Below are 24933 nucleotides of genomic sequence, written 5' to 3'. Positions count from 1 at the left end.
ACAAGCACTCATGCGCACATGCGCGTACCTGCGCCACGGCAAGTGTGTGATCAGAGGGCACCGTGTGGGAATCAGTGCTTGCCACCATCTGTGTGGATCCCAGGGATCAGACTTAGGTTTTCAGGCCTGGTAGCACATGCTTCTTCTCTTTCCTGTTAAGCCATCTTCCTAGCCTCAAAGCCTCATTTTATCTATTTGTCTGAAACTCACTGTATAGACCAGGTTGGCTTCAAACACATAGAGAAATCTGCCTACCTCTGCCTCCCAAGGTCTGGGATTAAAGATGTGCACCACCCACAGCTAACCTAAAGCTTTGTTTTAGAAGAGCAGATAATTATTGTATCAGAGTTTTGACAGGAAAATTATTCAAGAAGACACTCTCGATTGTACCTACATAGCACTGTGCCAGTGCTGGGCTGGGTGAGCATTAAAGAATAAACTAGTGAGGACGGGCGTGCCATAAATCTAGCTGTGAAACTACATTTACACAGGCTCTTACTTTCATGGTCTAGTCCCTTATTCCAGAGAAATAAGAATAAAATCATATAGATAAATTTAAATGGATATCAATTCTGTTGTAAGCAACAATTAACTGTATATGCAACTCGAGTGCTAGAAAGTTTTGTTTTTTTCTTTCATGAAACTGGCCTAGAGAAAGAACAATAGGAAAAATAAATAGGGTTTTCATTATGACAACTACCCATAGTCTGAAACTGACCGCAGCACAAATATGAGCTCTGAAGGGCTCCCATGCACAACACTTTTATTAAGGCTTTGTACAGACATGCCTCACCATCCTATAGACATTTGGTTCTAAAATGTAAATGGTATGGGATATTGATAAACCAATTAGCACTGATGCAAAGCAAATTCCTCTTTTATCTCAATTACAACATGACAACTTAATAGGTCAAGATAGTTTAACATCTGAGACGGGCAATTCAATAAAACAACAGCATCTTGATATGGTAATTAAGAGGAAATGTGAATCCATTACCATGTTTTTAAAAATATCTCAAGTGCCTTGGCTCTTTTTATTGCTTTTATCAAAAGCTGTGGTCCAAGCCACTCTTCTACTTTGTGCTGTATCTGATAAGCAGGCTGGGATATGAAAAAAAAAAAAAAAAAGCTATGAATAAAGCAACTTGCACACACTGAGCAGTTCTCTAAAATAAAAAATGTGTATTTATTATATTCATGAAATGCAGAACATTAAAAATATTAATTAGGTGATTAATCATATGTACACTACCAATCCAAAGGATTAAAGGCTAAAATTAAGGCATTAACCTTAAGCATTCTAGAGAATGATACTGAAAAGAAAAACAGAATTTTGGACTCACTTTGAGTAAACAATGGGTGAACACTGTATTTTTAAAAGATATACCCTAATCTAGAATAGCCAAGCAAGTTAAAACAAAAGTTATATACATGAATCATACCTTCAGGAATGGAAGCCTGGTTGTTCTGACAATAGACAACCAAGAACCTTGCTAGTACAGATTCTGAGAAATATGTTTAAAACAGGCACTAGTTACATGATAACATAGCACTTGATTTTATAACACATTTGAAGCATGTTTCACTCAAATCTGTCCTAACATTGCCAAAATATGTTTGAATTTTACAGTTTTTCCATTTCAGTATAATAGAAGATATGGGGCTTCCACATAAAAAGCATAATGAAATTTCAGTGCACAGTCCAATACATTTTATGGCAGTGGCAAAGAGTGTTGATGCTCCCTAGGGTCTCTATTGCTTGTCCAACAAGCAAAGTCTATCAAAATTCAATAATGAAGCACTTTCAACATGCTCCTGAACCAACTCACTTACTCTCATGAACATCATCATTTTAACATAAAAAATCAAATGGAGAAGACAATGAAAATGGTTAGTATATGAAAATGTTCTCTTCAACAAACCTGATTCCGAGGTTCATAGCTTCAGCGGTTCCAATCATACTTATAGCCAACAGCATGTTGTTGCAGATCTTTGCAGACTGGAAACAGACAGTATTAGTAAGGATCTTTATTTTCAAGTTAACAACTTCTAAAAGTTTTCTTTACCTGATTCTACAGGGGTCTCTCTTAAACCAACCAACCAGCCAACCAACCAGCCAACCAACCAGCCAACCAACCAGCCAACCAACCAGCCAACCAGCCAGCCAACCAACCAACCAACTAGCCAGCCAACCAACCAACCAGCCAACCAGCCAGCCAACCAACCAACCAACCAGCCAACCAACCAGCCAACCAACCAGCCAACCAACCAGCCAACCAACCAGCCAACCAACCAGCCAACCAACCAACCAGCCAGCCAACCAACCAACCAACCAACCAGCCAGCCAACCAACCAGCCAACCAACGTGTCACCCAGCCAACCAACCAGCCAACCAACCAGCCAACCAACCAGCCAACCAACCAGCCAACCAGCCAACCAACGTGCCAACCAACATTCAGTTGTGGATTCCCTCCAGGAGGTAAGGGAATGTGGTTCAGTATATTTCCCTCTGAGCCTAACACACTGTCCTCAGCAGAACCTAGAGACTCTTCCACTGGTAATAAATGACATTATGACTGTAGCTTCAATACTCTAAGGATGAATGATACATATAACATTGCTCTCTAAGGAATAGATTTACATTCTAATTTGGAAGTGGGAATGATATGCTATGTGAAAGGGGATAGATGAGCGAATGAGCAAAAACCAGTAAAGTACGTGGTAGAGCAGACAGCAGGGTTCAGAAAGATCGGAGTGAGTACAAGCCTGTGTTAGGAATAGGGCAGGAAGAACTGAGTCAATCTCAGAGTTCAGTACTAGTCATCTCATCACTAAAACCAGGGAGGCACTGAGGAGGGGAACCAGAAATCATCTCTCTGAAGGTTAGGACACAAAGATGGACGTCAGGATAAATGGTAACTGTCTAAGGGGATTAAATACAGAGAAGCATGGAACAAGCCTGGGGTATAAGAGCATTACTCATCTGTGTTCTAGAGAATGTCGGCAAATTTGATAGTGAAGACTGTCAAGTGGGGGAGAAAAGTTAAAATTGGACACAGTAGAAAATAGGGATCTACTGGCCTTCTGATCAGCAAACTAGGTGTAAGATAACAGAAGATTAGACCCAGGTAACCTGTGCAATGATCAAGATGATCAACAGTGGGATTGCTGAAGTAAAACTCATACAGCTTTGAGAATGGTAAATTCGGCCCAATAAAGATACCTAATATGAAAGTCTCAAGCCTAGTGACTGGGAAAAAGCATTATCAGGAAGAATGGATGTGCATGCATTAGGCACTTAGTTCTGTTAAGAGGTCAGTATGGAAAGCCATCTCAAAGTTTTAAAGGAAATGATTTGTTATTCAAAAAGATTAAAGTGCACAGGTTACTTCTTTTCACTGTAATGACATTTGCCCAGACCTAAGAACAATGATGAGAAAACAACTTATCCCAGTGTAAGGTAGAATCCAAGCACAGAATCCTCAGCATGAACCAAGGAATGAGGAGCAAGCATGTGGTCAGAAGACAGAAAGGACATGTTACATCGAGTCGTGTTATCTGTATGGCAACATTACCTGCCCGGTGCCAACAGCCCCACAGTAGACCACATTGGAGCCCATGCACCCCAGCAACTCTTGGGCAGCAGCAAATTCATCTTCAACTCCTCCCACCATGAATGTAAGGTTTCCAGACCGAGCAGCTCCTACACCTGAGGCATGTGGGAAAAAGAGATGGAAGCAAAACTGCTCAAGTAAAATATCAAAAGGAAAGACAGACCTAAAAGCCACATTTAAATCCTTTGCCTCAAAAATGTACTTCTGCCAGGCATGTGTATGATTCTATAAATCTCTGGAGGAATGTTCCAATAACCAAGTATCATGGGGGTTGATCATAAACCCCACAGCCATCCATAGCCATCTATACATACTTAGTTTCCTGGGGCCCCAACTAGCAGCACAGTATGCAGAGGAGCCTGCTCTAAAGACAGCATATGAGGCATGTGGCTCCCAAGCTCCTTCTCCACAGTTCACCTCCTGATGAGATCTAGAGACCTGACTCCTGGGCCACAGTAGGCATCCGGGTAGCAAGGCTCTTTTCCAAGGGAGATATGGTTGCTTATCTAGATTACTCTCACATACATTTTCCAGTACCATGTGACTTCTCATCAGTGAAACAACTTCTTAATTTAGGCTTGTTTTTCTTCATAGAGGGAGATGGGCCACAACTTTTTAACTAACTATGAAATAAAATTTAAAAGTTAATGTGTTTAATATTGAGATGTCTTTGTTCATAATTTTTAAGTTAGATTTTATTGTTCAAAAAAAGTTAAGTATATGGATAAGCTACATTAGCGCAATTTCTGTTTTTGTAATTACTTTACGGCTGACTTACAACTAGAAACAGGAAACCATAGCTGTGCCACGATTAGACCCGGCCATTACAACAGACAGGGACGAGTGAGGACCAGCTTTTCAATTTAACTTACTTCATGAAATACAGTTTTTAAACATTAAAATTAAATTGTCAATATTTTGCTATTGCCAAATCAAGTACTTTCTCTTTTCTGGTTCATATTACTTCTAACCATCACTAAAAGCAAAAGTCAGTGTGATGTAAGCCAAACATTCTCGCATTCCTTACATGAGGAAGCCTACAGTGCTCACAGGAAGTTGAATTACCTCATTTCACAACAGCAATAGGCATACTTTGGAAAGGATTATGTACAAAAACCTAATTATTTTTAACATTTTGATAATGACATTTGAGTGACTGTCATTTTGCTAGTTTCTAACTTACTTCACCAAGATGGTGAGCCATTAATGTTTTAGAATGATTCTGCTCAATTTATTACCCATTCTTATTCAAACCACATAACCACCCTGTCTCCTAATCCTGTTGATCTGACCTGCAGAAATTAAGTAGACAATTTAAGTCAAAGCTTACAAACAAATCGAGCGCTATCCATCACAGGTTCAGTAGCTCTGTATCTAGATTACAGACGGCTAAATAGCTTCAGAGAGTCATTTATTGAAAGAAAATTAATGCTGACAATGGTTCTCAGCTGGTTAATCTTTTGACAGGTGCACTTTCTCACTTGTTCAAACACATATTTCAAAAAGAAGAAATAAGTTACTTAAACAAGAAAAGCTCACAAGGAAGAATAATTTATCCTTGATTCGAAGTCCTTGGCAGTTCCACTCTTTCTCTCTCTGTGACAGTGTTTTTATTTCTGACCTTATCACAACCTATGCCCCAATGTGGTGTGTTAATCAACTGAGTAACTCTGAAAGCTTTGACAATTCTTAGGACCAAATCCTATCATCCCACACACTCCTTTGACACCATCAAGCCTACTTCCAGTGTGGGGCAGAACTGACACCTAAGCTAGCCTAAAGGAAACGTGACCCCTATACGCAGATGGACAGGACATCTGGAAAGTTGGGACTCCAAAACTTCAAAAGGCCTCTCCAGACTTCTGAAGACACTAACAGGTCTTCATATCCATCGCTAATAAACACTAAGTGTATGGCCTTGACAGGTCACTTGATTCAAGTCCACTGTCTAAAATAGGTCAACACAGAACTAATACAGGCTCAGGTAGCTAGTGTTAGGGAAATATTTGCACGTTGACTCTTGATTTTGCTTTCTGAGATAGGGTTTCTCTGTGTGGCCATGGCTGTCCTGGAACTCTACAGAACAGGATGGCCTTGAATTCAGAGATTCATCCGCTTCTGCCTCCTGAGTGCTGGGCTTAAAGACATGCACAACCACTTCCTAGAGGTTGACCATTTTTAATTCAACAGTCTAAAACCAGATGTTTCTTTTAAATCCAACACTTTTTGAGAATCAACATGAAACCACAGCAGAAAATTGACCATCTATGCTTAGGTAATAGGATGCAGTCAAAATACAGGCACACTAAAAATTCTATGTAAAGTAACCTTTAGCCTATGCATGGAATGGGGGACAGAAATGAATCTTAAATGTGGGTTTCAATCTCAAGGTATTTCCATATGCATGTGGTATGTGTGTGTGTGTGTGTGTGTGTATGTGTGTGTGTGTGTGTGTATGTATGTATATATGTATGTGTTCAACTATTCCAACATCTGAAAAAGTCCTGAATCTGAAACACTGACCCTAAACCTGTATTTTAGTTTATAGTTTAATAATAGTATACATAAAACCAATGATATTGTTTTAGTTCTATTATAGCATTTACCATATATTATTAAAATCTTTGATTTTCTCTACAGGATCAGCATGGGGTCTTGCTTATGTCAGTATTCCTATTATGTTGTATACTACATGATATATTCAGTAGACGACTGTTTGGAAAATAAATCAATAATCATGGTTCAGAGAATAAAGGCTCTGGAGATGTAATAACTGGTTTTGAGAGTAATACTTGCTGGCTGTGTGATTATAAAGAAGTAACTCCAAGGCAGTGTATAAAATGGGAAAGGCATTAATACTTCTTTACAGAGTAGCTGTAAATACGATAGAAGGTCTTTCTAATTTGAGTGTGTGATGTAGGCATTTTCCCTATCTGGTTATCTAAAGTCTCTTCTAGGTTAGTTTTAGCCTTGCTTGCTGAATGTTAGCTGCTGTGGGCTGACCCCATCAACAAGAGAAGCAGGTTAAGAAGTTCTACAGAAGTACCCGTTTGCTCAGTGTTAAGATCACAACACTGTAAGCTGGGTGTGTTGGCTTATGTCTGCCATGCCACTTGGGAGGCTAAGGTAGCCAAATCATGAATTCTGACCAATTTAAGAAACAAAATGTGACTCTGTCTCAGAAAAGTAAGAGTGGAGAAGGGAAAAAACTCACCATGAAGACCTCTTGGAAAATCAATGACAGTTGAGTGTATCTTATGGGAAGAGATGGAAAATCTGTATTTGCTCATCATTCAACACGGGCTACTGAGTGCCTAATAAGCATCAAGCTCTGTGGTTAGCTGTAGGGTGAGGGCTTTATCACATGTATCCTTGCTTCTAAGAAGTTATGTACCTGTGACCTGGCCACTTTTTACTAGAACCCTGGTCTGTGCACTTCATCTCCCTTCTGCCCTGGTCTCCAACATCTATTTTCAATACAACAGCCAGAGAAACTTTCCTAGAATATAAATCTAGCCCATAGTCCTTCTCTACTCGGCTATTCCAAAGCTTCCCATCATGTTCAGCGTAAGATCCAAAGTCCTACAAAGCCCTAAGGGGTCCTCTTTTAATAAAGCCATGGCTTCCTCTCCTGTCTTATTCATACCCATCTTTCTGTCACTCCTACTAGCTGTCTGTCTCTGGCCTCTGGCTGTCCTTGAAACAGATCAAGCAAGACCTTATCTTGTCTCAAAGCCTTGCACTTATTCTTTTCAGTCTGGCACACTCTTCTCCAAACTACTCATGACAAATTTTCCAATAATCAAGAACCAGGCTCAACATGCACCCCTTCAGAGAAGGCAGACTTATCACTTGTTAACTTTCCTGCCTTGACTTTATATCACTTACTGCCCCTACTTATTTCAATACCTTTATTTCTGATACAATTCTCCATAGGAACATTACTTCTGGGAAAGTAGAGATAGCTGACACATGAGGCACATACCCACAGAGCCTGGTACAAAAGAGATGTTCAGTAGATGATAATTTACCCAGAGAAAGACAGAGAAGGAAAGGGTATGCCTTAAATGTGTACTCTAAAAAGTAAGTCATCCCCAAGACAACAACGTTAAACAGTGAGACCCAATGAGAGGTACTTAGAACATGGAGGCTCCATCATGCATGGACTCATTCTAATTCCCCCCCCCCCCCCATCCTGTTCCTCTAAGTCATGATGGCCCTTGACAAATGACAGCCTTTTATTTTGGATTTCCCAGCCTTCAGAACCACAAGAAATAAAATTCTGTCCCTTATAAATTAACTAGCTTCTCCCTTGTTCTTGGAGTGGTGCTTCTGGTGGTTGCTAGGCATCAACTCCAGGGCCTTGAGCATCTTAGACAAGCACTCTACCAACTCTGTATCCCTAGCTCCCAGTCTCTTGAGCACTTCGAAAGCATCACTAAGTGGACTAAGACGGGGCAAAAGGGAAGAAACACTGAGATGTGGTACTGGGTGAGACTTGTTCTCACAGAGTTGCTCCATGATGCTAAGGGTTTACCAAGCTCTAGTAAGCCACTTAAATGCTGCCTGCTCTATCCACTTCCAATCTATGAGGCAGTCAGACAACATGATCCTATGATCATTTGGAGTTTTCAAATTCACACGAGTCCACATTCAAACATGTATGATGCTAACATACAAAACTGGGGTACACTTGACTCTATACAATAGTTCCCTATTAAAAAAAGAAAGGCTAATAATGATAGATGATATAGTATACTATTTACTATGCATGATGCAATATTTTAAGATATACACACTTTGCAGAATGACTTAAGTCAAACTGTCTAGTGGGTGATACTGTGGATACCTTTAATCCCAGCACTTGGGAGGCAGAGGCAGGAGGATCTGAGTTCAGGCCAGCCTGATCTACAAAGTGAGTTCCAGGACAGCCAGAAGTACAGAGAGAGACTGTGTCTCAAAGGTAAGTAAGTAAATGAATAAAATGTCCTTCAGTTGGTTAAGCCCATACCCACTCTATATATTCTCCTTTATTGCTTCTTGGCCTTTTAGCTAAGAACAAGTGTAAAAAAAAAAAAAAAGATCAGTTTTTTCTTACATACATATATTAATTAAATCCAACAAGTCTAAACTCTTGTAGCTCCCTTTAAAGCTTCTAGCCATTTCTTGTAATCATATCTTTAGAAATTCTCTTCCATAGTCCTAGAATAAAAACAATGAACTCAATTGTACACAAACAAATGAAAACGCAAATGCCCAAATCACTCAAAATAAACACTAATACTGTAGTGGTTTGAATATGTTCAGCCCATGGCAAGTGCTACTATTAGGTGGCATGGCCTTGTTGGAGGAAGTGCATGACTGTGGGAGTGGGCTTTCAGAGTCCCTAGTGTTCAAGCTCCCTTAGGGACACAGTCTTCTTCTCCTGGCTGCCTTTGGACCAAGATATAGAACTCTTAGTTTTTTCTCCAGCACCATGTCTGTCTGCATGCTACCATGCTTCCTGCCATGATGATAATGGACTGAACCTCTGAAACTGTAAGCCAGTCCCAATCAAATGTTGTTGTCCTTTATAAGATCTGTATTGGTCATGGTGTCTCGACACAGCGATAAGCCCAAACTAAGACAAATACTCTGCTCTTAAAAGCCACAGGTATCTATCACATTTTGGCACTGTGAAGAGAAACATTATTATGCCTAATCAAACTCTAAGTTAGCCAGTCTTCCTATTTTAAAAACAGAGACTTATAGTTGACACACACAAAAATCCCACAATTGGAAAGCCATCATTCAGTGGTTTTCAACCTCATACTAAGAACCAGCTCTTACCACTCAAGGAATACAAGATGCACTGTTGATGGAAGGATAAGGGTAAGAAAACCCACACAATCCAATAGAAACCAGGTATGCGCAAGCTAGAGAAGTATTAATGTTCACAAACTCAAAGAAGAAAGGTACCATCAGCAAGTTATCTGGTCAGTGCTTTAATTGCTAGGTTAAAAAGATTCAATGAGTAAATGTTTCCCAAATCAAAACTGAGATCTGTTTCCTGGCATTTGAGATATGAATATTCCAGGAAATCTAAAATGTAAGTCATGGGAGACACAGAACTCTATTTTTATCCTCCACTCTCCAAAGATACACCTGTATACCTAAAGCTCAGGGGCCATTTTGGAAAAGGAACAGAAGGATTCTAGGAGCCAGAAGAACAGGGAGTTTGCTGTGAAATTGTGTCTCCTAGGAGTATCAGAACCTACAGCCCAAAAATCTCACCAACAGGACTGACTGCCTAACCATGAGCTGAACTGGATGATACCAACAGCCATGCTAACATGGACAAGGGAAAGCTCAGGAGGCCAACCTTAAACAGAGAATAATAGCTAGCTTAGGAATACTGCATGGGAGAAACAGTCTTCCCCAGGGAAGAACACTACTTGTTATCCAATACCAAATGGCCAGCCCTGAAAACATACATATGAGTAACATTCAGTGAGCATATTGCACTTAGGAAATGTATATATGCATTTATATAACAATAATTAATGTAAAGGGAGCCATGAATTAAAAAACAAGCTAGGCCAGGTATTTGGGAGAGTTTGGGAGTGGGGAGAAGAAAATGATACTATTATAATCTTAAAAAAAAAATTTAAAGATCTAAATCATAAATATAGAAAAGAGGGATGTTCAAAAAAGCATCATATGATACAGGGTCAGATGACAGATGGCAATCACCATCAAATCCTGCTTCCTTCTTTCATTCTTCTTCTTCTTCTTCTTCTTTTTTTTTTTTTTTTTGACTTCTATTGTTGAAAAATGCAAAAGAGAAATCAAGAAATCTTTTCAGAACAGGTATATGGAATCTGGTAACATGGTAAATATGTTTCCTGAAACAAAAAATAAGATTTGTTTCCTGGAATATTTGGAGAATATTTGAAATATGAATATTCCAGGAAATCTAAAATGTAAAGTCATGGTGGACACAGAACCCTATCTTTACCCTCCACTCCCAAGGATATACCTATACACAACTCTAGCACCCAAGGCTCAGGGACTCAGGGGCTTGTTTATACCTTTAAATTTTTCTTTTTGAGATTATAATTGTGCCATTTCCATCTTTCCTTTTCTCTCTCCAAACCTTCCCAAATACTTATATGGTGTCCTATCTTCCAAATGTACTTGCGAATCTGACTGAAACAGTAAAGCATTCATGACCTGAGCAGTGTGGGAAGTTCCAAAGTGCTCACGGAGTCCACTTGTTGCCTAACCACACACAGCTCCCGCCTCTCTGCAGAGCTTTGTAGCTGCTTATCAGAGCAATACGTTTAGAAAGCAGAAAGTCAGAAATACGGAGGGTGAAGTTCAGGAGCCCATTGAACGATGTGATAACTACCGTTAGTAACAGTGAATTGTACTTCTGTCAATTGCTGAGAGTAGATTTTAAGTGCTCTCATAACTAAAATCAAGTATATGCAACATTGCATGCTAGACAGTTTTGACTTAGCTATTCAACAAAGTATATATACCCTTAAAATTATATCACACATGATACTATACTATAGTAGTATAGTATTTTCATCAATTAAAAGTCAGCTAAGAGCTTAGGGATGCAGTTGAGTGGCTAAAGCTGCTGCTGTGAAGCATTAGGACGAGCATTCAGACCCCAAGTTACTTTCTCTGAAGAATCTGTATGTTTGACTCAGCACAAGACAGTAAACTCCTGCTGTTATCTCCCTCCTTTGATCTTGGAGTTGTAGGAAGCAGTGGATTTTTAAATTTTCTCTCCTTAATCACTTCTAATTTTTAAATCTATACCTTTCTTGTTAATGAATGATAAGTATTTCTACCCTTGCAACAAAAACTAGCTCGCTGTGTACACTGAGAACTGTGGGTTTCTGTGCACACACACTCGTCGCTGTGTACACTGAGAACTGTGGGTTTCTGTGCACACACACTCGTCGCTGTGTACACTGAGAACTGTGGGTTTCTGTGCACACACACTCGTCGCTGTGTACACTGAGAACTGTGGGTTTCTGTGCACACACACTCGTCGCTGTGTACACTGAGAACTGTGGGTTTCTGTGCACACACACTCGCTGCTCCTCCACATGAGACTACCTTCCTGTTCCCCTTCCCTGAGCAGCTCCTCTCCAAGACTGCTCATGTGAGAGCCACACAGTCCTGGTAAAAAGCACTCGTAACTACTCAAACCCATGTCTTTTCCTGCGGTGTGTCCCACTGTAAGATCTGTATGGGCATGAGCTCTCTGAAGGTGAGGTAACTCCATCTAGCTGGCCACTCACCACACATCACCAAACCAGCATGTTAGAAAGAATAAATACCATTGCTAGTCATCAATTACACACAAAAAAGAAAACTTCAATTTTGGAGCAGTGTGATTCTCAGTATGTGGCACTGGCATCTTCATTTAATGCCATATAAAGAAACCCAAGTGTGTGTGTATACAGGGACATTATCATAAAGAGATTAAAAATGAAAACACGTGATTCTAATTAAGTGGCCTAGGTGAAATCTCCATTCAAATCACACCGATGGCTCAGACAAATCCTAATACCATTAAATCTTGGTTCCTTTATCTAAATTTTAGACTCAAAAGGTGCCATGCTTATGCTGAAGCAGCAGAGAATATAAAGGAAAGGTATTTGATATAGTAAACCACAAATATCATAAAACTTAAATAAATAAAGCAAGTAAATCTATCCAGCCTATGTGTGGCAAAGTCTTGGGCCTAAGAGTACCAAAGAGCTGAAATTTGGAAATTGGCCTTACTATAAAAGGTGAACCAAGGATGGATAACCTAAAATAACCTCTTAGGAATCACAAATGGGCTTGTCTCCCCCACGCCTATCTGAAAGAGGCCTTCAACACCAGGACAGAGACAGAATGCTAAAATGTCAGCTCCAGCTATATCTGCCTTTAACTCTGGAAAGGCCAAGCTGCCAAAGCAGGCTCAGGAAAAAAACGCAGTAAATCACCTAATTTGCTCAAAAGAACTTAAATGTTTTAACCAGTCTGCCATCAAAAGAGATCAGGAAGAGGGCCAATGGGACTTGGGCTGCAATGTGAGCTGTCTTTAAAATGCAATTGTTCTAATCATTTTCTACAGATGCAGCCTCACAAGGGGCTGCTGTCACAGGGACCATTTACGACTTGTTATGGTGTCTCTATTGTTTACCAGCGTCATTCGCTGAAAAAAGGCGACAGCTGGGACAGAAAGCTGCTACTCAACGAACAATATAATCCCGTGAAAGTAATCAACAAATTTAAGGGTGTTAATTAACTTTACACTTTATCATGTTCAATTAGTTGTCCTTTCTAGAAAAGATTGCCGTGCACAATCAGTTTAGAGCGTGCCATGTTTGATTTGTAAGTGATCACTGTTTCTGTTTCAGAGCCCATGTCAGATGTTCTCCTGGGTTTTGGTGACACAGATGAATGGCTCTGCACATGTTAGGGGTGATCTGGTTTAACATAAGCCAGCATAACATAACCCCTTGTTAACATTACTTCTAGCATAATCCAAGCTGGAAATGAGAAAGCAAAAACATTCACAGCACTAGTCAGGAGTCTGATAAACAAAGTTTGGCTAGCCTTTTTTGAAATAAACAAAGACAAATACATGGCAAAATAAGCAATTTTTCATCATTATTTTTCAAAGTAAGATCTCTCTTTCAGGGGCATGTTGGGATCATGTCCTCCCAGCAAGACCTCGAAGCCCTGCCACATTATGCACAAAGCACTGCTGTGTCCACACAATTCGGACAGGCTTTTCCATAGCAACTCACTAAGTGGTAGGACAGTGCTCAGTACCGGCCTGTATGAAACTCTAGATTGTAACTATTAGATCCAGAAGCTGCATTCGTAAGTGTAGGAAATCTGCAGGGAAGTGCATTAATCTATGAATGCAATCTGTTTCTGCTCCCACCTTTAATGTACCTGTTCCTACTCACTAATAGGACAAGGAGACGCTCATGATGGAGCGACAATATATTGCATTTTAATGAAAGCCGCTGCAGCTACTCTGAATTGATAAATACAGCACATATCAAAATATTTCAAAGCCACTGAATTAGTGAACGAAACCTAAACCCGAGGTCTGGCAAGAGGTGTCCATTTTTATTAAAACAAAAGCACTGGGCATGCGCCGATCTCTTAACAAAAAATCTATCTCTGAAGGCTTTTTAAACACTGCCGTCAGTTGTGCCTTGCTGTTCTATACTACTTCTTGCAAATTGTACAAATTAAATGTATATGAATGGCCACAGCTGGTTAGCTGGTTACGGCATTCACGAGGACAAAGCTGAACTTTTTTAAAACAGAAAAGTTGTTAACTCTGAAAGCTAATAATGTCCTAAGTTAAATATTAAAGAAGGAAATTATAGGCTATATCTGAAACAGCTGAAACCACAATACACAGCAGCAGAAAACATTTGTTTTCTGCAGAAGATCTGCAGGGAGAAGAGAAGCGGTCGATAGATCCTTAAATTGGAAGCAATAGCCGTTCTTCTATCCCAAGTTGGCAGCTGCTACATTTGCAGACCTGGTTCATTATTTACCCATAATGACCATCAAGCTGCAGTCAAAGTCAGATCACAACAACTGTCAGCAGCTCTTTTAATTAGCCTTGTTTGAATTCAGATAAATATCACAATAGCCCTGCTTATGCTGAAAGAGCAACAGAATATTCTGTGTGGTACTAGCATGGCTTGAGGAGGACCAGAGTGTTATAGAAAGCCAGAAGAATGCAGAGTGGGATTTAACTATTGGGCAATCAAAACATAAAATGGTTTACCTCCATTTTGTAAGTCACTTAAAAGAACAATTCCCTGACATCTGCCCAGACTGAGCTGGTGCTCAGTGCTAAACTGCAGAGAAACTGCAGGCTCCTAAGAGCCACATGCCCAGAGTCTACAGAGAACCAGGACAATCCCTTTGGAGAACACCGAGGTTTGAAGTTCTGTCTTTGGGCACAGAGTGGCAGAGCAGATTCTAATACTGTAAAAACAGTAACTCATTGTGTAACTACTGTATCTTTCAGCTTCAAGAATAATTGAAAAACAAAATAAGTCTATTATTAAGTAGCTTGTAACTTCAGTGCACTTTTATTTTACCCTTTAAGAATGTCTTTTTAAAAACTTATCCTCTATGATAGGAATTGGCTATTTTCCTACACATTTCATATTCTTCTTATCAGCATTAATAATCAAAGTTTAAAATGCTAATAATCAAAGTCTGGTTAATCCAATTACCGCCATATTCCACATCAGCCTGGACCTCACCACTCCATCTTGCTACAAAAAAAAAAAAAAAAAAAAAAAAAAAAAAAAATGTAATAATTACTTTCCCTCTACTTTATCAAGAACATGTTGTAAAGTTAAAGGAAGGGAAAGTGACAGCTGACAAGTAAGGATGACCTCGGAGGAGTAAGCAAAGGGCAAGGTGACCTAGCAGCAACAGAGTGAAGAGACCACAAGAAATGAAAAGAATGTTGAGCAAATACAGTTACTCCTGGCTGACCAGGAACCCAGCTCTGAGTCCCACCTAGAAATCCTTTGACAATCTGAACTCAGATTCCCAGGTGGAAGGAAGGCCAGGATGAAGAAGCAGCTGCTTACATCGTGAGATGCTGAGGATCCTTCCCTGCTATTCTCGCTAACTCCTCAGCCACCTGGCCTCATTCTGCAATCATTTCTAATGATACTAGCCAGCCGCAAGGAAGGGTAGCTAACCAGACTTGCATGAGCGTAGGATGCATTACTATTTACAGTTTGCACCCACCTGGCAATTTCTTTTTTTTTTTTTTTCTTTTTTTTTTTTTTTTTTTTTTTGGTTTTTTGAGACAGGGTTTCTCTGTATAATCCTGGCTGTCCTGGAACTCACTCTAGACCAGGCTGGCCTCGAACTCAGAAATCCGCCTGCCTCTGCCTCCCAAGTGCTGGGATTAAAGGCGTGCGCCACCACTGCCCGGCGGCAATTTCTTTATTGTAGTGAACTTCAAGTCCTAGAACTTTAGAGTAAATACATTTCCAACATGCGGCAAGCCCATGTGTAGGATAAAGGCAACTATGTACTTGAGTGCTGATCACAGTTAAGTGAGGAGAACTCTACATCTGGTTCTGTGAGAACTACAGCAGTTCTATTTCTTGTCTTGCTTTCTTTCAAGAAGAGCCATATGTAACAACCTGCCGTGGAAAATAGCCTTTCAGCTCTTCATCCTTTAGTACAGCCTACCTCTCAATGGCATGCACGGCCAGGAGCTACACACAACATGCTTCTTATTGTTGGCCCTCACAGGCACAACTCAGCATATTCTAACGTTTACCCTGCATCTTCTCCTCCAGTCACATCCCAGAGTGGTTCTTCTTCAGACACAGCCACTCACAGGTACTAGGAGCTGTAGAGCAGTCTTCACTAAGATTGATTGGCACCTACAGGACCCTGATGAAAATTTACAGAGAGGAATTCACAGTTGGATTTTGTTTCTGACTGGTATAGTTTTCCATCCTCCTCCTTCTGATAACAAATCCAAAAAACGTGAACAGAGTACCTCACCCATATGGCAACAAAACCAAAAGAATTCTGCAGTAAGGAGAAAAAGGCCAAAACAGCACCAGGACTGAAACCTGGTTTCTTTCAACTTGAAAACTACCCCAGTAACTTCCTAACATGAACGCCACTACAGAAAAAGTTCCTTAAAGGTTTTGTGGTCAAATGCATACTATGTTAAACAGACAGATGCATAAGCTTATAGTAATATGCAAATATATATAGCCAGAATGTTTCTAAAGGCTGAGAGAGACTCTTTTCAACTTATTTTATTTTCCAACAGTTCTTACTGTTAGAGCTGGAGAGATGGCTCAGCCATTAAGAGCACTTTGCTCTTCCAAAAGTCCTAGGTCCGCTCCCCAGCACCCACATGGTGGCCATAACCATCTGTAACTCCAGTTCCAGGGCACTCAATGCATTCTTTTTTTCTCTATAGGCTCCAGGCATACATATGATTTGCATACATATATGCAGGCAAAACATGCATAAAATACAATTTTAAATCTAAAAGTACATTTTAAAATGTAATGATGATGTATATGGGTGCTTTGCCTGCATATATGTCTGTGCACCATGTGTGTGCCTGGTGCCTGCTGGGGCCAGAAGAGGGCATCAGATTCCCCTGGAACTGGAGTTATAGATAGATGGTGTGAGCCACTGTGTGAGTTCTGGGACCTGAACCTGGGTCCTCTGCAAGAGCAGGCAGTGCTCTAACCACTCAGGAATCTTTTCAATCTGTCCATTTCTTACTAAATTTTCTTTTCAAGGTAGCTCAAAATTTGTCTTCCTTGGGGGATGTTTCATGAAATGTTATGTTAGAGTCACATGACTTCACATTCCCCTACTTTAGTCACTAATTTATGTCAAGTCTCATGTGAAACTTCCTTTTTAGTGAGTATTTTCTCAGAAGTAATTTCCTCCTTGGCCAGGCTGCCGCTGCTCTCTCTGGGTTCATTTCTAATGAAATACTTTTTGTTCAATCCTCATTATTCCACCCTGACCATGGATACTCATCTGAGCCTCTGTGATTTTACCATTGCCCTGCGAGCCTTGCAAGCTTCTAGTTTAGGATCAGTTCTTACTGTGTTGAAGTTCCTGCCTTGTAAGGATGCTGGAGATCCAGTCAGGAAGCAAAGAGGTGCTTGGTTCGGTGGCTGGCCTTTCAACCACCATGTTTCTTTTATGATCAAGATGCTTAATTTGCTGACAGTTCCAGTCCTGGGTAATAGTCAACAGCAGACATCAGCTAGTCTCCAGCCTCTGAAAATGGACTCAGTCTCTCTGAACTAGTTATACTCCATCCTGCTGCAATAAAATACCCAGTAACAGCAACGTAAGGGAAGAGAAGTCTATTTCTGTGCACATTTGAGGCTGTAATTTTTTACAGCAGGGAAGACACAGCAACAAGAAGGTAAGGCAGGCACACTGAATCCAGTCAGAAAGCAAAAGTAGTGAGTCCAAGACCCTACATGGAATGATGCCATCTATAGTTAAGTTGGGCCTTCCTACCTCAACCCAATCTAGAAATTCTCTTACAGTCATGCCCAGAAGTTTGTCTTCTAGATGACTCTAGATCCTGTCAAAGTGACAGTCACTATTAACCAACATATCCCGTTATTCACATGGGTGAGCACTTCTGCTCCTCTTAAATCTAGGAGCAGAACTCCCAGCCAGTGTTGCACAATTCTGGACCCAGAGTCCAGCTTCCTGATGGCATCAGTACCACTTACTCTACTGTATTTACACTCCTTTTTTGGCTCAAAAAGTCAATATCTTGAGGCACACTGTTAATGGTTTTCTCATTCTATTGTTATATTCTTTTATGTTCTTAGAACAAAACAGAGTTTCAACAAAACTGTATTACTTTTCTCTAATTCGAAGTTACTATCTTGGTTTGGATTTGTTCATCTCTCACTTAAAAATATTATAGTAATTACTTAGTTATCTTTCTCTGCTTACACATCCCCTTGAACCCAATCCTCACTCACCACCATGAGGGCTGTTCAACCTATTCTCTCCTTAAAAATGCCTGTTATCTCTGCCTTACTTACATGGCTACTTGCAGCTTAGATTCAGAAACTCACCTCACTGGACCTGGCACATAAAAAAAAAAAAAAAATCAGATGATCTTCCAATTGAGTAGTCCTCCTGTCCTGGTATGCCATATCTGCATGCACGCCCTACTCTGATACTCACCTTGGGTGTTTACTTAGTTGACAAAAGTATACCTATTCTTTAAAGTTCTGCCTTAGTGTCCCTTGCAGACGCCCCTCCCCCTGGGGCCATGAAGCTGATGCTAGGCCACCTGTGTGAGCATCACTCTCACACACATCACTTGGCCTCCCACCATCAGGCACATTAGCCACTTGTGTTGTTTACCTGTTTGTTTAGTCTTTCTGGATCATGAGTATTTGTATAATACTCACTAAATAAATCAAGTCTAAAAACCTGACAGGCAGCAGAGAAATAATGTAGGAAATAACTTAGGGAAATGATGAATTGAATTTTAGTAAAAACAAAAAAGTACTTTTTCTTGATTTGTTCTCTTAAAAGAACATTCTGAAGGAGAGTGTCAGAAATATGTATGATCTATTTACAAGATGTTTATAAGTTCTGGTCACTGCAATGTCAGGAAAAAAGCTATTACAATGTTTTAAATGATCAAAGAGGGAGACAAACGGTCAATCCTTGGATTAAAAAGAACAGTCCTTGATAACATAAAAAAACAAACAAACAAAAAAAAAAAACAACAAAACCCTTTACCTACCGAATAGTGTGTATGCAGCACATGACAATGGGAGGTCAAGAAGAACAAGTTGTCTCCAGTAGACTCTTTTATAAAGCCACTAAATCCCAATGCACAAAGTGGGAAGAGAGCCCTCACGGCCCAGTTACTTCTTTTCCACTTCTGAAACAGGGCCTTTCCCAGGCCAGGCATCTGCTTCTCTACCCGGTCTTCCACACAGTTCTTAAAAGCACAACCTCTTCCTACCAACATGTTCACCAGTGAGTTTCTGCTCCTGAATTCTGGAGGAGAAGCACACAAACCATAGGACCTACATATAAGAATTCTGTTATTTGAATTCTGGGTGTCTTGGCACATTCCTAATTCTAGCACTCAGCTGGAGAAGGACTACAGATTTTGAAGTCAACCTAGGCTATATAAGATATTTTTGTCTCAGAAAAACAATACCAAAAATTAGACCCTATTTATTTATTTACTTATTTTTTAAAAAGTTAATGTGCTAGAAATGAAACACTGTGAGCGTAGTGAAAAGGTGCTCGGGCCCTGACCTCAGCCCCTTTGTTCTTTATTTTGATTAGTATTTATGTAAGTATTGTTTCTTACTTTTAATTTTAATCCTTCTGTATGGTTTGAAAGTGGACCCCTCATAAACCACATACAGTTGGACCTCCTTTTAAAAACCCAATTAGAAGGGCTGGAGAGATGGCTCAGTGATCAGTTAAAAGCATTTGTTCTTTGTTCTAGTTTGGTCTTTATTGCTGTGATAAACACCATGACTAGCAAATTGAGAAGGAAAAGGTTTATTTGACTTCTTCCCAATTACAGTTCCTCACTGAGGGAAGCCAGGGCAGGAATGCCAGGCAGGAACCTGGAAGCAGGAACTGAGCGGAGACCACGGAGGAGTGCTGTTTTCTCTCTTGCTCTCCCCAGCTTGCTTTGTTATACTACCCAGGACCTCGTGCCCACTGTGAGCTGGGTCCTCTCTTATCAATCACCAATCAAGAAAATGTCCCACAGACATGCCTACATGCCAATCTAATGGAGTCATTTTCTCAATTGAGGTTCTCTCCTCCCAGATGACCCCAGTTTGTTGTCAAGCTGACAAGACACTCAACAGCACACTGCAACTCCAGAGGACCTGGGTTTGGTTCCCAGCACCCACATCAAGCAGCTTAAAGTGAACAGCCTGGAACTCAAGCTCCCCAGAAAAAGAAAAGGAATGGGAAGGGAACAGAGGATGGGTACGGGGACGGGAGAAGCCAGGCATGATAGCCCAAACCTGTAATCCCAATATTTGAGAGGAGACAGGAGCTCAAGTTCAAGGCTAGCCTGAGCTACATGGAAGAAATGTCAGTAAAAGACAAAACGACAATCAATATTTAAAATAAAAATTTCCATTTTTAAAGTTCTTATTTCTTAGCGTTGGGATTTTCTATCTTCTCACTTTCTGAAGCATGGTTCTAACAGCTGTTTTAAAGCCTCTGCCTGATATGAACCATCTGTGCAATTCTGTGGTCGGCATCTTGTCTCTTCCCTGGGGAATTTATCAGCCTTTCCTGGTCTTTGTGTGTCATGTAACTTTTTAAGGCAACATGGACATTTAGAACATAACATGTTATGAAACCCTTAAATTTACGTAGATTGTATGAAATACAGTGCATCTTGGATGTGGGTGTATGTTTCACCAGACCACCAACCAGGTTAAAGGCAGGCTGCACATTCCAACCTGCCTTTACAATCCTCTAAGTATTCTTTGCTCTGCCTCACATGCAAATCTCCCAAAAGACAGTCTGACATTCAAGAGACAAGTCTTCAGTGTACTGTTGAGGGTCAGAGTCCTGCTATATAGCCCAGAAGTAGACCCAGAAATTCATATACAACATTGGTTTTTGATGTTTCCTCTTGCACCCCCTAATACTCCAATTATCTACCCTAACCCTCCTAACCTTTGACTAGAAAGTCTTGTGTTTTGGTAACTAAAACTGGCTGGCCCTGGGGCCAACAGAAAGGGAAAAAGAAAAACAAAACCCACAATATATCCGCTCTATCCATGGGCTCCTCTGAAGCCAAAGGAGAACTGCCCTCTCAGGTTTGCATGATCTGCTTAGCTACCAAGGCCACAACCAAACTGAAACTCCAGGAGTAAACTAATGGAAGAGCTCTGAGAAAAGAGAGGGAGAGAAGGATGGAGAAGGGAGAGAGGATAGAGAAGGGAAGGAAGGGGAGGGACAAGGGGAGTGAGGGAGAGAAAGGGACAAGGGGAGTGAGGGAGAGAAACAATTTACTTCCCGACTTTCTCTTCATAGGAACCTCCTCGATCCTGGCTAGAGTTTTTCTTTCGTGGGGAGTCTTCCTTCTGTGCCCTATGTGCAGCCAGAGTCTGTGCTGTGGGGCTGAGGGCAGGCTGGGAGCTTGCTGCGGAGCCTTTGATGTAAGTCCTGTTTCTCTTCAGTCTACCTGCTGTCCTTTACTTTTCAGAGTCCTCAGGCAGTGGCTGCATGCATTCTGTCCAAGAGTTTTGGACACAGTCATCAGGAGAAGAAAGAATGAATATGCTTACTTCACTGTACCAGAACTGGAACCTCATCATCATCCTGAAGGAATCTTCTGCTGGACTGTATTCTAAATTGACAGTTAACTCAGTATTGTGACTCAGTGTTTCACCATCTTCTGCCATCCATTATTCTTATCAAGTTCACTACAGACACAAAAGACCACATACACACATATGTACTTATGAAATATATTATATTATAGGCCTAGCCAGTAAATGAATGTTGACCTAGTGCTGGATAAGTGGCTAAGGAAAGAGATAAGAGCAAACTTGCTGGGAGAAGAGAAACTGTTTTAGCTGTGACTGCAGTTACATATCCACATACAACTGTTCACATTCATCAGTCTCCACACTTAAAATGGCTGAATTTCATCATATACCAATCAGCCAATGTGTATGGGATAGATGCATGGGGTGAGGCAGATAGGCTCTTGCTACCAATCTGCTGCCCCATGTAGATGTTTTCTCTTCTTACCGTGTTGTAATATATTGGTTACTTTTCTATTACTGTGATAAAACACTATGACCAAGGCAACCGTAAAAAGAAAGCATTTACTTAGGCTTATGATTCTAGATTCAGAGCCAGTCCCAGGTGATCTGCTTTTAACCAGGTTATACTAATATCTATCCGTAAATTCTAATAGTCCCAGATCAAGGGTAATTTTCTGCAAAGAGGATGCTCACTTGTTTTATGGTGACAGTTCATACTAACTCTACTAAGAGCCCATAAATTTATTGGTTGTTTTTCCAGTTGAGTGAATAGTTTAAATTTAACTATTTAAACTAACTTTCTATCTGCGAATTTAGAGTTATTATAAAGTTTCTCAGACTTTGGCTAGGGTAGACAGACAGAGTTCCTAGTTAGTCTCCTTAACCAGCAGGCAAATGATCTTCAGATGACCCTTTCTCTTTGAGGGTTGGCCTGTTTGGAGGTGTTTTGGCTTCTACTGCTGCTGCCGCTGCCTTCTCTTCCTCCTCTTTTTCCTCCTCCTCCTTTTCTTCTTCCTCCTCCTCGTCTTCCTCTTCTTAGTAAAAGGAGCAAGTGGTTAGCTTTCTCAGTTTGTGTAAGAACATGTCTCAGGTTCCCATTACCCTGTGGGCTTTGTCCAGGAGTACTAATTCCCAAAGTCCTTGGCTCTGTGAAGTAGCAACTGCTTCCAGGTCAGTTCAACTTCCTGTGTTTATCCATCATTTTGATTTCACATTATTATTCAATTACTTGATCTCTGAATATTTCCCTTATCTTCGGAGGAATGCTGAAATCCATCTAAAGGCGCGTGCTTAGGAAGTGCAGTGTGGTAGCTCACCCAGGACTCAGGAGGAGGTGGGGGCAAGAAGACTAGGAGGTCAGGTTACACAAGTTCCTGTTTCAAAAATCCCCAAAGAATCTGCAGGGCTGAGGATACAGATCAGTGGTAGAACCCATGCACAGCATGTGTGAGGCTCTGGGTTTGCCTGTACGGTCCCTGACCCATCAAAATTTATGGTGACTTACTCTGTGCATGGGCATACTTCATGGCAACAGGGTATTTTAATATATCTAGGTGAGCTTACTTATATTTCTGTATATAATCCCCCACCCATGTTCTTGTAGGTAATCCTAATTGGATTCATCATGTCACCAACACACATTAGAGTGTGTGTATACATACATACATATATACATACACACATACATACATATATACACACACATATATATACATATATACATACATGTAAATGTGCATGCATGAACACACACAGAAGGAAAAAGATCAACTAGTTGGGAAAATGAAGTTGATAGAATGGTAGAGGGAATCAGACAGAGTAATGGGGGTGAATGTGATCAAAACACATTATATAAATTCACAAAATATCATCCTTAGGTAAGCAAGATAGCTCCGCTGAGCAAGCCTGAAGACCTGAGTTGGACCCACAGGGCAGGTGGAAATGGCTCCTACAGGTTGTTTCTATGACCTCTACACATATGCTATGGCACACACATACACACATACAGATAAATATACACAATAAAATTATTTTAAGTCATTAAAACTATTAGGTACAACTAATATATGCTAATAAAGTCTCTAAAACATTTATTTGGGATCAGTGATGACTGGTCACCAGTTAAACACACTTGCTGTGCACAGCTGACAACCTGAGCTTAAAACCCAGACGGAGGCAGGAGAACAGAGTTGTCTTCTACCTCCATGTGCATGTCATGACACATGATTCATGATTCATGACACATGATTCATGATTCATGACACATGACACATGATTCATGATTCACATGACACATGATTCATGATTCACATGACACATGATTCATCACGTCATGTGCACACACAATGACACACAGGCAACATAAATGGTTTCTGTCTCTTTTGTTTTGAGACAGGGTCTCACTGTGGAACTCTGACTGGCCTGGAACTCTCTATATAAACCAGCCTGGCCTCTAACTTGGAAATCCAGTCGTCTCTGACTCCCGAAAGTGTGTACTACCTTGCCCAGTTTTTATTTTACGTCACTAAAGTATTAGGTACAACTAATATATGCTAATAACAATTCTAAAAAAATCTTTCTTTGCTATTTATTTGTTGTTGTTAGACATTATAATTTCTGACCTAGTCTACCATACTGCTAAAAGCAGTGTAGAGATTTTGAAGGAACTAGATGGCTACTTTGGTATCAAATGAAAGACTGGCTTCCTCTACTTTTATACTAGGATATTTTTTTCTTTTTTGATAATAAAACAAGCTTTACCATTCGGACCAACATCAATCTAAAACTTCACAAATGAATGCTTCTCTTATGGCCACTATTTGAGATGAAATCAAGAAATTTCACCCAACTAGACACAGCAGTCAATCAATTTAATGATGACTTTCTATGGATCAAAAAAGAAAAAAACTGAGATGCTTTGAAATGCAAGATCACTTCAAGTTCATACTGTTTGTGTCTGTTTTTAAAATCTCATGTACAAATATTTACTTTCCACTAATCAAGTATTTACCAGATATTTTCTATATACACATAACACACTTTTGGGGGTTTAGATTACACAAAAATAATTAAGTCCCAATTTTGGCTCAAGTTGAGTTTGTAATCCACACTTAAAAATAAGCCTGAAGGCAAAGAAAATGAATTGTCATAAAACAAAAGTTAAGATGTTCAAAATTTAAGTAAGTGAAATGTCACACTGGGTTATAAAACTAGAAACTTGACTAAAAATATCAGATTAATGTGACCATCAAAAATGATGCTGTACTGCAGAGTGCTGACAGGGTCTGACCTGAGCAAAGAAGGAAATTCCGGGTGAAATAAGCTGGTTACTTTTTTCTAGCATACAGGAAGGCCTGCACTCAGTCTCCAGCAATGTACTAAAAAACTAGGTTTGGTGGCTCAAGAAGCACATGGAAGGTGGAAACAGGACCACAAGTTCAAGGTCATTCTCTGCTACAAAATGG

The 24933-nt window shown here is 40.2% G+C and overlaps 1 protein-coding gene across 3 annotated transcripts in view; it reads right to left on the bottom strand.

The window, feature by feature from the left end:
- The window catches only part of Hibadh (3-hydroxyisobutyrate dehydrogenase), a 99271-nt gene that overhangs the window by 8429 nt on the left and 65909 nt on the right, over positions 1–24933 (bottom strand). For all 3 annotated transcript variants that reach the window (XM_034519333.2, XM_034519334.2, XM_076913330.1), the window contains exons 5-6: positions 3576–3709; positions 1923–1999 (exon numbers count right to left, since the gene is read on the bottom strand). In XM_034519333.2, coding sequence (XP_034375224.1) covers positions 1923–1999; positions 3576–3709 — 211 coding nt within the window. The remainder of the gene's footprint in view (positions 1–1922; positions 2000–3575; positions 3710–24933) is intronic.

The sequence above is a fragment of the Arvicanthis niloticus genome, chromosome 15 (assembly GCF_011762505.2).
Source record: "Arvicanthis niloticus isolate mArvNil1 chromosome 15, mArvNil1.pat.X, whole genome shotgun sequence".
NCBI lineage: Eukaryota > Metazoa > Chordata > Mammalia > Rodentia > Muridae > Arvicanthis > Arvicanthis niloticus.
This window is presented reverse-complemented; position numbering and strand designations above follow the sequence as displayed.